At 37.2% G+C, this 14336-nt stretch overlaps 2 protein-coding genes across 2 annotated transcripts; one reads left to right on the plus strand and one right to left on the minus strand.

Moving 5' to 3' along the window:
• The first annotated feature begins 254 nt into the window (after positions 1 to 254).
• On the plus strand, positions 255 to 7844 carry scimp (SLP adaptor and CSK interacting membrane protein). The gene is made up of 5 exons (XM_084413757.1): positions 255 to 548; positions 1793 to 1904; positions 3731 to 3791; positions 3879 to 3961; positions 7301 to 7844. Exons 2-5 carry the CDS (start codon positions 1793 to 1795, stop codon positions 7507 to 7509), a joined length of 465 nt encoding a protein of 154 aa, XP_084269883.1. The 5' UTR covers positions 255 to 548; the 3' UTR covers positions 7510 to 7844.
• Positions 7845 to 7938: 94 nt separating this feature from the next.
• derl2 (derlin 2) lies at positions 7939 to 13254 on the minus strand. Its single transcript, XM_084413756.1, has 7 exons — positions 13103 to 13254; positions 12614 to 12679; positions 11745 to 11818; positions 11553 to 11646; positions 9911 to 10106; positions 9648 to 9738; positions 7939 to 8396 (listed from the first exon to the last, which is right to left on the minus strand). Exons 1-7 carry the CDS (start codon positions 13193 to 13195, stop codon positions 8291 to 8293), a joined length of 720 nt encoding a protein of 239 aa, XP_084269882.1. The 5' UTR covers positions 13196 to 13254; the 3' UTR covers positions 7939 to 8290.
• Positions 13255 to 14336: the final 1082 nt, after the last annotated feature.

A 14336-nucleotide genomic window follows, 5' to 3' on the forward strand; every position in this document is an offset into this window, starting at 1 on the left:
AGGTTTCCCTCAGTGCAGTAGCACTGCGTTATTTTATAAAAGGCTTCAATAATCTGAGAAAAAAGGAGTTTCCCCATATCTTCTAGCAGACGCAATACGAGTAAACGTTTCGCAAGTAAACTAGAGGTCTATTCCACAATAAATAAAAATAAATAAATTCCTGGATACAGAGGCCACACCTACTAGCTACATCATTCTAATCGACATATAGAAACCCACCTTTTAAGATGACAGCGAATTATATGACTGGATTCAGTTCTCTGAAGAATAGCAGAAGTACTATTCCTGTTTTACACCATAGCTCAGTCTCTCTCTCAAGTTCAACTCCCCAAACCATAGTCGATGTACAACTGACTAACACACTTCTGAGTCACACAGCAGACTTACTGCTTCTGTGGAAGAAGGGTTGGTGGGTGGGCACTGGTCAGAGAGGCTAGAAGTTCTGAAGAACTTAACCTATTTAAAATTTCCAGATGTCTGCGACACATCTGTAATCCCCACTTTAAAGAATATGTGCAAGACTGATGTGATCTATACTACAGACAAAGGTAATTATGTTTTATCTTATTATTGTAATCTTCACAAAATGTGAATAGACATTATAGAATAGCTGTGCATGTAACACACTGTACTATTCTAATTAGTAGACATTCTACTAATTATAAGTAACTTAGAGTTGTTGACTGTCTATTTAATATCTGCTAATACTTTATTGTGATGGTCCACCAACAGACATTCTACTGACTATAAGTAACTTTGCAACTATATGTCAACTTATTCTACCAACCCGAACCCTAACACCTAACCCTAACCTAACAGTCTACTATTAATCTAATGAAAGTTAGTTGTCATGTAGTTGCAAAGTTACTTATGGTTATAGAATGTCTAAAGTGGACCATCAAAATAAAGTGTAACCCGTGTACATTATTGCGGTTTTATTATGAAAACATAAATTCAAATAAAGTGTAAAATACAAGTTAATAGCATCATCAGTGTGATTTAGAATACAGAAATATATTATGCCCATTGTTAAGTTTGTGGTTAAGGCCATGAGTTCATTGTGAGATCTATTAAGTCAATATGTATATGATGAGTTGTATATTTGTTATTGTATATTTGTTAGTGATAAACCAAATAAACGAAAAATGAAATGAAATATGTGTTACATTCTATTTCCTCACAGATATAACATTTTGGCTTAGTTTGATGTAAACCTTAAAGATCCCTTGTGTGAATCTGTACTTCACCAAATGAATATAATTAAATGTATGTATACCTGTCTATCTGTTAGTTTGTGTTTGTGAAGAGACACAACTATTACAGTAAATTAATCTCAAAATTAAGAGGAGGTCTGTGAAGCGAAACTCACTAAGCCAGTGCTAAGAAAAGAATGACGCAGGAAGTCGGTTAATCATATGTAAAACTTGTGCCTTTGCAGGATGAGTGCTGTGAGCATGATAGAGCTAGAGGAAAATGTTATATTCATGTCATAGATCGAGATAAATCTGAAATATTACAAATGACAATTACTGTATTCATTCCCACATTTTGATTAGTCTTCTGCCATTAAAAATAGATTGTAAAAGCAATTAGAAGCATATTAAAACACTCTCTACCCAGGAAACACAGCTGACTGGAAAACAAGAAACTTCAAGCATGTGCCTGAACTCTGCTGAAAAGCAGAAGTAGCTGGAGTTTAAACTATGTTATTGATGTTAATATGAAACTAAATGCCCTTTATCTGTTAGTGATATATTTGAATCTGAACATTTTTCTTTGTTTCATTTCACAGATGGAGTTCTTTCGTCAACACTTCTGGACCATATTAATGCTGGCCATCTTTCTGGTGTCTTTGGTGATAGTAATAATTTTCATTTTCATCAATGTTTGCATCAATAAAAGAGGTAAATCACATATGACAACTCTACAGAGGTTCTGTTCAGCCACACAACAATGTAAATATGTAGAGCATTTAATGAGAATGGTTAGCCACAAATGTGAAAACTGTGCAGCACACTCTCAGAAAAAAAGGTACAAAAGCTGTCACTGGGACGGTACCCTTTAAAAAGTTTCCAATATGTAACATTTAGATATTAATGCACATTTGGGACCAATACCTTTGAGGTACTATAATGCACTCTTTAGGTACAAAGGTACCTTTTGAAAGGGTACCGTCCCAATGTAACTTTTTTTCTGAGAGTGAATGAAGAACAGATAATATAAAACAGTAAAACTGAATTATTGTGAAATATTACAACAATTTAAAATAATTGTTTTCTATTTTAATGCACTTTAAAATGTAAATTATTCATGTGATTGTAAAGCTGATTTTTAGCAGCCATTACTCTTGTCTTCAGTGTCACATGATCCTTCAGAAACAAATCCAATATGCTGATTTGGTGCTCAAGAAATATTTCTTATTATTATCAATGTTGAAAATTATTGTGCTGCTTAATATTTTGAGGAAATCATAATATATTAGGATTCTTTGATGAATATAATGTTTCAATTTCTACCTGAATAAGTTTGTTAAGGCAAGAATTAAAAAAAACAATATAAAATATTTTTTTGTACTCAATTTAAGATACTGGTGTAATTAATAAGGTTGCATTTTTCATTGTTGCTGTATTTACACTGTTTCATAATTGCTTTTGTTGTTAGGTTTAGTAACTTGCTGTTCTGTGACATCTGAAGTTCATTTTCTACTCAAAATGACACATTCATACTGAAATATTATTCATCGAATGTTACCAGTTTTGTGTATTGTGTACCAAGTATTGAGATCTCTGTGTTCTGTATGTGTTGTCTACACATTATCTAACGTATTATTTACTTAGATTTTCTAAGTAAAAATGAACATTTAATAGCATGGCTTAATTCAGTGTTATATTGTTTGAGAAAAATGTAGGCCTACTAGTAAGTAGTAACTAAGTAAAAATTACTACGCAAACTTTAACTGGCCAAGTTAAGTAGATTTTACTTAATTCCATATGTGAAATTTTATCTGCATGCAAAAGAAAAATTAAAGGGATAGTTCACCCAAAAATGAAAATTCTGTTCTATAAGTTTCTTTGTTCTGCTGAACACAAAGGAAGATATTTGGAAGAATGTTTGTAACCAAACAGATCTCGGTCCCCATTGACTACCATAGTATATTTTTTTCCTACTATGGAAGTCAATGGGGACTGAGATCTGTTTGATTACAAACATTCTTCCAAATATCTTCCTTTGTGTTCAGCAGAACAAAGAAACTCATACAGGTTTGGAACAACTTGAGGGTGAGTAAACGATGACAGAATTTTCATTTTTGGGTGAACTATCCCTTTAAGTAAATTTTAATATACATATACTATAACTATATATATATATATAACTATATATATATATATATATATAGACAAAAAGACATAAGAACTCCATAGCTTTAGTTTTTACACTTTTTACTCCATTATATAATATTATTGAAAAGGAAAACGTTAGTTAATTTAATAATGCAATATTAGTTAAGGAAATTATTCTAATTTAAAAGTGGTTTTGAAGTAGATGTTTGAAACCGACATACAGCTACAGGAAACAACCATTTCACATGACTTAACCTCATAGTTACTGAAAAATAGGTCGTGCGACCACTTCCTTATTATAACAATTTGACTGTTATGTACCACTGTTTGATTAATTTTATTTAACAATTTTCATGTCATTACTTCAATTTTGTTTGCTCTTTTTCTAGCTACTTGGTACAGTACACAAGCAAAGCCAAATCATTACGATGGCACAAATTTGAAACAACAGTAAGTCTGTCAAGGTCATTTAAGTCCAGATCTTTATTATTACTCAAAAATGTGTTCACACTAAAATAAATGACTTTTCCATTACAGGGACAAACAAGTTTATCACATAAACCTTGAGAATGAGAAACCACCCTTACCTCCCAGAGATCAGTTCATGTCCATGGAATCTGGTCAGTTTTGTTTTTATTGATGTCTTAATTTACTTCACTCTATAGCCCTGCAATGACACACAGCTTTTGTAACATGTCTGAACTCAAGAGAATGAGAAGTCAGAGGTGGGTGAGATGACTTTCAAAAACTTTTTTTTATTTAAAAATGAACAGAAAAAGCAGCTTTTCAGATCCACACAGGTGATCCGCGATTTGGTAGTCTCATGTAGCCAGACCTTCAGATTGACGGCAGAAGGTCTGGATTTCATAATAGATTTCATTGGCTATAGGACCACCCAGAGGCCCTCTGATTAATATGTAAATGCAACTATTTGCAAATGCAAATTTACTGCAGCAATTTAAAAAAAATAAACAATTGTTGATCCTGATAAGCATTCATTGTCACAGTTGTAAACACAACGACTTCCTTCTTCCATGAGGGGGATTGGTGTCACGATGGCTTTGTTTCCAGATGAACTGTTCCTGTAGAATGCAATCAGTCGGATGATGACTTCACATTTTGCCTGTTTCACACATACTAGGTTTGCAGTGCGTTTTTTTCGTACCCATGTTAACAGATTAGATCTTTCACACTGCACAGTGTGTTGAGGCAAGTTGCAGGACAGTGGCCCTTCAGGAGCAGGTTTGGACACCCCTGACCTACCAGATCGCTAAGCATACTTTCTAGATGGTGCTCTATCTTGCTTCACTCTTTGAGAGCTGACGGGTGAGGTACTGCACCAGGCGCTCCTCTCCCTCGACCACCTGCGAGAATATGGCTCCCAGCACCACGTCCAGTGTGTCTGTCTGCAACATAAAATGGAGATTAAAGTCAGGAGAGTGAAATAGCAGCCCGTCACACAGAGCAGCCTGGGCGAATGCCTGCTGGCATGGCTCCGTCCACTGGACCGGATCTGGGTCTTCCTTTTTAATGAGATCAGTCAGGTGATGTCTGAATAATTAAGCATAAACCTATAATAACCAGACAACCTTAGGAACTGTCTCCTGTGATCCATGCACAGCCCAAAGAGTTACTTCCCTCAAAACTGTGATGAAGTGAACTCCATCCACAGCTGTACAGTAGGCTAAGTCAACCCTTAACCACTGAGCCATCGTTGGCCATGTGCAGAAAGGGAGAGGAGGCTTCGGCCTTGGAGATAGTAGACCATCCTGGCACAAGGCAACTCTTTCTCAGCGTCGAAAACTTGTGGTTGAGGAGGTGTGTCAGTAAGAGCAAGCAACATGATATGAAAAGGCTATCTCCCAAGCAAAGCAAGAGGCACGTATATGCAAAGGCGCTATACTGTACGTGGAGGCACACCAGGTTGCAGCGTCATTGGACTCCAGACAGACCTCCAACAATGCCTTACCTCTCCCGTTATGATTTTGTGCTCCAGTAAAGGGGTTTATGGGGGAAAGGGCAAGGGAGGTCAAAGTGAAGACCCTAGATACTGACCAGTTGGGTGGAGCTTGTGATTGGAAGGTTTTAGTTGACCTAAATCAGAGATTTTGTTTCCCACCCAAAGTTGTAGTTACCAATCTCAAACCAGACCTTGTGCTTTGGTCCTCCACACTTCGCACTGTGTATATCATAGAGCTTACTGTGCCCTGGGAGGATGCTGTGGAGGAGGCTTACGAACGCAAGACCCTTAAGTATGATGAAATAGCAGTCGATGTTGAACAACGTGGCTGGAAAGCAAAGGTTTGCCCTGTCGAGACTTTGTTGGTAGATCTGTCATCAAAATTCTTAAGGACAAGCACGTCAGCAAGCTGTTAAGGCCCACTCCAGTGCCGCTGAACAAGCGAGTCAATGGCTCTGGATTAAGAGGATGGACATCGGTTGGGCCCTGTGACAACAGAGGCACAGAGTGGAGTAAAAGCAGAGCTTTTAGCTCTGGAAGCTTCCCAACTGGAATGGCAGATGTCGCTGATCAGCCCTCTGGAGGTGTCATGGGCATTTATAATTGCCCACCTGATGAACCCAATGAAGTCATGTATTTCCCTCCCTCTATCCCTTTCACCTCCACATCTGTTCCCCACTCATCTCAGGAAGCTGCAATAAAAGCAAGGAATATTACCATCTAGTCCTAAAATGTAACTCTCATCCTCACATCTTTTTTGGTCTTAGGTTTCAGGTCGACTGCAATCTCTGCTGTCTTATTATTTTGGCAAAGAATAATACGCAGCTACATGGTCCTCATCCTGTTTGATGGCCTGTGTCAGCAACATCAGGTGGTGGCACTGGACCCTTGGATACAATGCCACATGGTCCTCAACCTGCTTGATGGCCCGCATCAGCAATGTCGAGTGGTGGCACTGGACCCACTTGGTCGTTGTAACACAGTTCGTTGTTATGGGAAGAAGGAAGCGGGTCCTGGGCTGGTGTGGTTACACGGGGTCTGCGGTTGTGAGGCCGGTTGGATGTACTGCCAAATTCTCAGAAACGCCTATGTAGACGGCTTATGGTAGAGAAATGAACATTCAATTCACGGGCAACAGCTCTGGTGGACATTCCTGCAGTCAGCATGCCAATTGCACGCTCCCTCAAAACGTGCAACATCTGTGGCATTGTGCTGTGTGATAAAACTGCACATTTTAGAGTGGCCTTTTATTGTGGCCAGCCTAAGGCACACCTGTGCAATAATCATACTGTCTAATCAGCAACTTGATATGCCACACAGTTAGGTGGATGGATTATTTCGGCAAAGGAAAAGTGCTCACTAACACAGATTTTAGATTTGTGAACAATATTTGAGAGAAATAGGCCTTTTGTGTACATAGAATTCAGCTCATGAAAAATGGGGGCAGAAACAAGAGTTGAGTTTATAATTTAGTTCAGTGTATGTTTCACTTGTTATGTATCCAATTGTTTGTCCAATCAAATGCTTTCTAGAATGAGAATGGCCTTCCTTCAATACCACCCTCCTCTGACTAACAATTGTATATTGTGGCCAGTTCATGGTCATGACAAAAAGAATCAACACACTCACCCAGATAATTAGGTGCTGAGACTTATATATCAATCCAAAAATGCAAAAAAGCTGCACTCTAAAAACCTTTTATCGTAAACAGGAGATAAAGTTAACAAACTTTTCGGCTGATGACGGCAAAGAGCCGAAACATTTGTTAACTTGACCTCTGTTTACAGTAAACTATTTTAGAGTGCAAACCTTTTTTGCTTTTCATGACAAAAAATAAATAAACTCTTCAATACATCATATTTTTTCCTACTTTAACAACTACTACTTTAACTTTTTAAAAAAAGTATTGCTCTTCATACTTCTTTCTCTCAGCATATTACAGTAAGCAAAAACCCTCTGCAAAAGAAATGTAACCAGTTTGATATGTTAAAATTTCCAGTGGATCAGAGTTATGAGGATGTGGAGCCCGTGCCGGACTATGTTGTGGTTGAGGAATCAACCTCTCCTGCACCCCAACAACCCATCTTCACGCCACAGTACACCACAGTCGAGAGAAAAAGCCAAGACCAAGACCAAGTCAGCGAGGATTATGATGACGTTGAAAGCCTTACTAACCTCGACAGTGAAGATTATGATGACATAGGGTAAAAGACGCAAATCAACAGTGGCTCTACCTACAGCGGAGACACATGAGAAGGCCTAGAAACCAGCTACCATATTTCCTACCAAGTCCTATTCGACATTATTTAAACAGAAGCAAGTACTAATAGCATGTAACCAGCGTTTACTTTCATTTATGTAAAGTGATCTTTCACTTCCCATTAGAAATGCAATACGTCTTCCAAAAACTGCATTTTCTGTTGAAGTACCATATTGTTTGGAAGTGGTCGTGCAAAGACGTTGATGAAACTTCTTAAAATAATGAGAACTATCTTAATGCCTATAAATTATATTTGCACTGACAAGTTTCTTGTCTGATTCTACAGTATGCATTTTTTTTTTTTTTTCTGTAAATCTGTGAACTTGGACTAAATGCTTTTTGTAAAACAACAACAACAACACACAATCAAGCAGTACTCAAACTTTTTACATACATTTATTCTTAAAAAAAGAAAGAAAAGAAAACAAGTAAAATGGTGACGATCAATAGATATTTCTCTTTCACAGCTGCTCGATTTGTGATAGCTGTTGTGCAGGGCAAAAGTCAGTTCTTTTTTTTTTTTTAACCCATGCCCACAGTCAGAGTAGCATTATGGGCCTTGCAGACATTTCGAGGCAGATGATATCTGTGCACACAAACTGCAAGTCTCCCTTTGGCTCGGTGAGTAGAGTTCATGTTCTTTTGTACACGAGAAACAAGTAGAAAAGATATTTTCTTTCTCTTGCTCTCAGAGATGTCCATTAATCGGCAGGCACACGGGTGCTGAGACTAGCCTCCTAGTCGCTGACCCTCACCCCAGGCAAAGCCTCCTGGACGCTCCTCAGGGAGAGGGTTGTAGTTGGCATCTTCCTCTGGTGTATCAAAGAGCATCTTACTGGAAAGGTTGAAAAAAAAGGGGGTTTTACTTCAAAGTAAAATATTAACTGGAGAAAGGATAAAAATGGCACATTGATCAGCACAATATTATGTTTTTGAAAAGAGTCTCTTATGCTCACCAAAGCAGCATTTATTTGATATAAAAGATACAATAAAATGTAATATTTTGAAATGACACTTTAAAATAACGTTTTTCTATTTTAATACATTTACATTTCTGTGGTGCTAAAGCTGAATTTTCAGCATCATTACGACCAGTCTTCAGTGTCACGTGATCCTTCAGAAATCATTCTAAAATGATGATTTTCTGCTCAAGAAACATTTCTTTTTCTTCTTCTTATTATCAATGATATTTATCAACATTTTTGTGGGAACAATGATACCATTCAAACATTTAAGGTAAGATTAAAAAGAGAGAGAGAGAAATTAATACATTTATTCATCATTAAATTTATCACAAGTCACAAAGAAGACATTTTATAATGTTACAAAAAATTTATATTTAATAAATGCATTAATACATTTAATAAATGCAAATAAGAGCTGTTCATTGAACTGTCAAAGAATCCTGAAAAAAAGCATCACCATTTCCACAATAATGTTAAGCCGCAAAACTGTTCTCAACATTCCGCTTTCCGACCAGAGGAACCTTTTCACAGTTCCTAGAACTATTGGCTAAAGTACCCGGATGTCGGCGTGTTCGCACCGCAGGAACTAGGATTTTAGTTCTAGGAACTCCATTTGGAGGAACTAATTTAGGTCCTACTTCAGAGTAGGGTCTGGGCTAGACCCAGATTATCATAGGCTAATAACCTTTTTTTCATATACTGTCTACTTTCTATTACAGTTCTATCTAATAACATATTAAAACAGTACTGTTAGACAGATCGATAACTAATAAACACAGAGAATGTGAGCATTGTTTGCTCTGGCGTTCTCAGCGCCGCCAAAATAAAGGTCCGTCGCGCCGTCAAAATAAAAGTCACCGTGCTTGCGTCACTCCCTTACCCCTCCTGTCAGTTCCTATGGCCACTTGGCCAGTGCGAACGCAAACAGCAAAACCGAGTTTGGGAGAGTAGTTCTTAGAACTGTTTAGAAGTGGACAGTTCCTAGAACTTAGAAAAACAGTAATATTGTGAAATACTGATTAAATAAATGCAGCCTTGGTGAGTATGAGACACTTCTTTCAAATGTTCCAAAACTTTTGACAGGATATATAGAAAGACATTGTGAAGACATTATTACTCACAGGATAGACGGTGTCCTCAGCCATCTGCCGCCACCTGGTTGGTTGGGAAACACATCCTCTAGAAAGTAGTACACGTGTCCCACTGCAATGCCTTATATTAAAAGGACAGAACATACAAATTAAACTTAGTGATGTATAAAAAAAAACAAAAAAAAAACATTACATCATATTCAAATCCGAACTGATCATGAATAAAATTTGACCTCTTTGTTGTCAAAGAGTGTCAGCACAAGAAAAGTCAACAAATCACTAGAAGTTTCTACCTAAAAGGTCCACAATGATGGAGTTTCCCAGCAGCAGAGAGAATCCCATGAGCACCCATGGGAGGAAGGGCGCCTGGAAATTCAAAAGGCCAAAGAAATTCATGCGCACGTTTGGGTTCCTCCTGCTCCAGATATACACCAACATGATGGTAAAAGCCTGACCTAAGAACACAAGATTCACAAACGTGCCAAATATCTGCACAACTATTAAGAAAATCACTATGTATTTGAGCAAAATGTAACACAAAGGCAATGTTTATGTTCAGAAGTCTTGAAATAAGGGAATATTGTATGTATATTCGACAAGTTTTAGCTGTTGTTTCTTCACATGATTTAATAAAAGGCAAAATGAGGTCAAACAGGATCATCTTTCATGGTCGTTTCTATATTTGTTTAAGTGTCAAGGTTAGAATAAGAGAAAACTCGTTTTGCTTTTTGCATTCAGCAGACTTGCAACCTTTTTACATAATCAAAGCATATTAGGCTATTATATGTTAATAAAAAACACCTAGATTGGAACATTGCCTTCAATGCAATATGTATGCTCAACTACTACCATTTTTTTCCCACTTATTTTATTTCAATTCATGTCCTTTTATGTACACTTTCTCCTTTCCTTTTTTATTGTAATCCAATGAAATCCAATCTTTTTCAAATTTTTTTTAGTCCATTTTATCTTACGATCTTAAATGATTTTAAATGTGCCTATGTACACTTAAAGGATTTGGTATAGAACAAAAATATTCATGCTAGTAAATTGTACAATTTATTACAAAGAAATGGGAAAGTAACACATTGAAGTAGAAAGACTGAACTTAAGTTGGACTGTGACAGTATTTTCTTCTGGAAACAAACTTTGTTGCAGTATTTATCTTTGTAAAGCTGCTTTAAAAACAAACTGTATTGTAAAAAGCGCTATATAAATAAAAGTGACTTGACTTGAAATAGTATTTTCAAGTCAAAATTCTTGTAAAAATGTATTGTAAAATGCACTCCAATAGTCTTCGATTTGAATGGCATGGCAGCAGCTAAGGCTATTCTTAAGGCCTGTTCACACCAAGACCGATAACTATGAAGATGATGATAACGATAACTATAACTATAATAGCTTCCACACCAGCGGCTGATATTGTTCTGTTTATTCTAAGTGCACGCAGTAGTTTTTAAAGCGAGCTGTTTAAAGCAGGACGTGTTCTGATTGGCTGTCAAAGTTATCGTTCATCCGCTGAAAAAAAATTTGCTCTGAAAGTGATTCCAATTTTTTTTTTTGGGGGGGTTTTGGACTCTGCTATTCTTCATATTTATATTTGTCCTTAGTGTGAACAGGCCTTGACGGCAATGGTGAGTTACTTTACCACAAATTACATTTGCTACAAATTGTATAAATAAAATTATTCCAAATATTTTAAATGTATGTACAATAAAAATTCTTAAGCTTTTTCTGGTAAGTTCTTATCAAACAAGAGCTTACCACGTAAAATTATGCACGCCTGTGTAGAGCATTTCGAATGATCATTGTGAATAAAATGTGCTAATTAAATACATAAACTTGCCTACATCTACATTTTAGTCTGCCATTTTCGACATCAATTGCTGTTCAATACAGATAAATGTTTCTCTTTTGAGAAAACGTGAAGGATACAGTCATGAGAAGGCCACCGAAGAGGAACATAAAGACAAAGTCAGCGGTTCTCCCTCTGAAGGATCCCTCCTCCAGCATCCGACAGTACCGGTACCTGTGAGACTCAGGTTAAGGAACTTCAGACTCTACACACACTGCCACCTTCACAATCTACTGATTTACTATCAATATATTATGTTTTAATAAGGATACAAAAATATCATGTTGAATAAGAAGTTGAACCCAACCGGACCAAAAAACAAAAAGTTGGTTATTAGCCGCCATACCTATGGACACACACACACACACACAAATAAATTAGAATCACATGCTGCAATATTAACCCTATAATTATTAACCCAACTATAGCATATTTGATACATGAATTTCCAAGGCCTCTAAATTATCAACATAAGTTGATAATAATCAACATTATCAACAAAAATATCACCATTTCCCAAAAAAAACGTATGGAAATGTTATCACATGCTGCAATATTAACGTGATGCATGTGAAATCTTTAATGATTTTTATAAGAGTAACTATCAAGATGAACTTTTACTGGACTGTTTAATTTTGTAGAAAAATCACATGTTAAAAATATGAGTATCAAATTTGATGCAACAGGCTTTTGGGGGAATTTGCAATTATCCATCTCTCAATCATCATTGTATTGCATTATGTTTTGCCATCCTCATATCCACAATACAATCTACAGACCTTTGATACCTTAAATATCATGCCACTAAGACATAGAGACATGACATAGGCTACTGAAAATGTATCATATTAATATGCAGCTTATGTAAGGAGTCTGTTAAAAAGATCTCAATGATTTATTTACATTACAACTAGAGAAATTACATATTTTTGTTCAGTGTGGGCCTCTGAATAGTATATCATACTATATGGGCCATAAAAGCCTGATGTATCAAAAAAAGAGACATGGAAACTTTTTTTATTTATTCTAAAGGTTCAATAAACTTCCATTTTTTCGGACTATTATTGTATACGTCAGGCTTTTCATGGGCACAACTAAAACGAGGCACAAAACTCTTGAAAGAAACACAGATGACACTTGCCTGATAATTCCTCAATATTAAATCTGGGTTGAAGTAAAGCTGGAAAGGTGTGATGAGTTCTAATTGCTGTGGACACAAAGTAAACATCACAGTCAGATGCGAATGACATGTTGTAGGTAAACAAACAGTGCTCAATGTTACATTAATACTGCCCTCAAATAACAACCGAAATCAAAAGTAAAGTTACTTTTAGCAGCTCGTTTGAGGTAAGTCAGCTAAATGAATGTAAGTTAAACACAGGAATTAAGACATGAAAATGCAGAAAGCGCAACTGGAAGTCAAACTAAGTGATATGTAAACCTAGACCCACCATTACACTTAACAGGACTAAACATAAATACACATTTTACAGGCGGGTTTTACGTAAACGTGTCCTAATAACACCACAGCCAGTCTGCCACAGGATACCAGGTTTGTTTCAACTGTACAGGGACGAGGCCACGGATGACAATAGCGCTTAAGACCCTAATATTCATCCAATTTACTTACCACGGCTGCTGTAGTGAGTACGCAGGCGGTGGTATAAGCTCTAGTAACCACAGGAATCTGTAAATATTCCTGTCGGATTGTCTGGTATGCCATTTTTTGGAGGGACAACGCGGCTTCCGGCACCTTCTTGCCACGTCATCACCTGGGCAAGCAAATGAGGGAGGCGACTTTAGTTTGTGATGTTTCCAATTGGTCAGCGCTTTGTGAATTCACTGCTCTGATTGGTCGTCTAAAGTGTCGATCATTGCGTTATCCCGGTCATTTGAAGAATGGCACTTTTTGATTTGTTGGTGAAGATTGTCAATATACGTATGCAAATACTGTAGCATATGTTGACAGTTTCATCTTTGGACTCCCTATTCATGCGTTATATGGAAACTCTACAAATATTATTCATAAACAAGACTGTATTTTTAGGATCGACTTGTTTAACAAAGGTTTTAAGTTTGTTACAGACATTAAATCAATCACAGGATCTATATAACTACAGTGAATTTGATGAAATTATTGGGATAACATTTACATTTACATTTAGTCATTTAGCAGACGCTTTTATCCAAAGCGACTTACAAATCAGGACGAAATTAAGCGAGTCATCATGAAGAGGCAAAAAACAACAACAACGCAAGAAGTGCTCAAAATACGAAGTTCAAGCATTATTCAGAGTAGCATAAGCATTATAAGTGAGGTTTTAAAGGGAAAGGTTTTTTTTTATTTTTTTTATGAAGTTAGGTGCTCACGGAAGAGATGGGTTTTCAGCTGTTTTTTGAATGTTGTCAGGGATTCTGCATTCCGGATGAGGGTGGGGAGAGTGTTCCACAAGCATGGAACTGTGGATGAGAATGTTCTGGAAAGTGATTTTGTGGCCACGAGACGTCGCTCGTTGATTGATCGTAGGCGTCTGGTAGGGATGTAGGCTCGTAGGAGTGAGTGAAAGTAGGAGGGAGCTGAGCCTGTGATAGATCTGTAAGCAAGCGTCAATGCCTTGAACTTGATGCGAGCAGCGAGAGGTAGCCAGTGCAGAGAGATTAACAGAGGAGTGACGTGGGCCCTCTTGGGCTTGTTGAAGACAAGACGAGCTGCAGCATTCTGGATCATCTGAAGAGGTTTGGTTGCACATGCTGGAAGTCCGGCCAGAAGAGCATTGCAGTAGTCAAGCCTAGAAATGACCAGGGCCTGGACGAGGAGTTGTGTTGCGTACTCAGTTAGGAAAGGCCTGATTTACATTTACATT

Source organism: Rutilus rutilus (assembly GCF_951802725.1).
Source record: "Rutilus rutilus genome assembly, chromosome: 7".
Lineage (NCBI taxonomy): Eukaryota > Metazoa > Chordata > Actinopteri > Cypriniformes > Leuciscidae > Rutilus > Rutilus rutilus.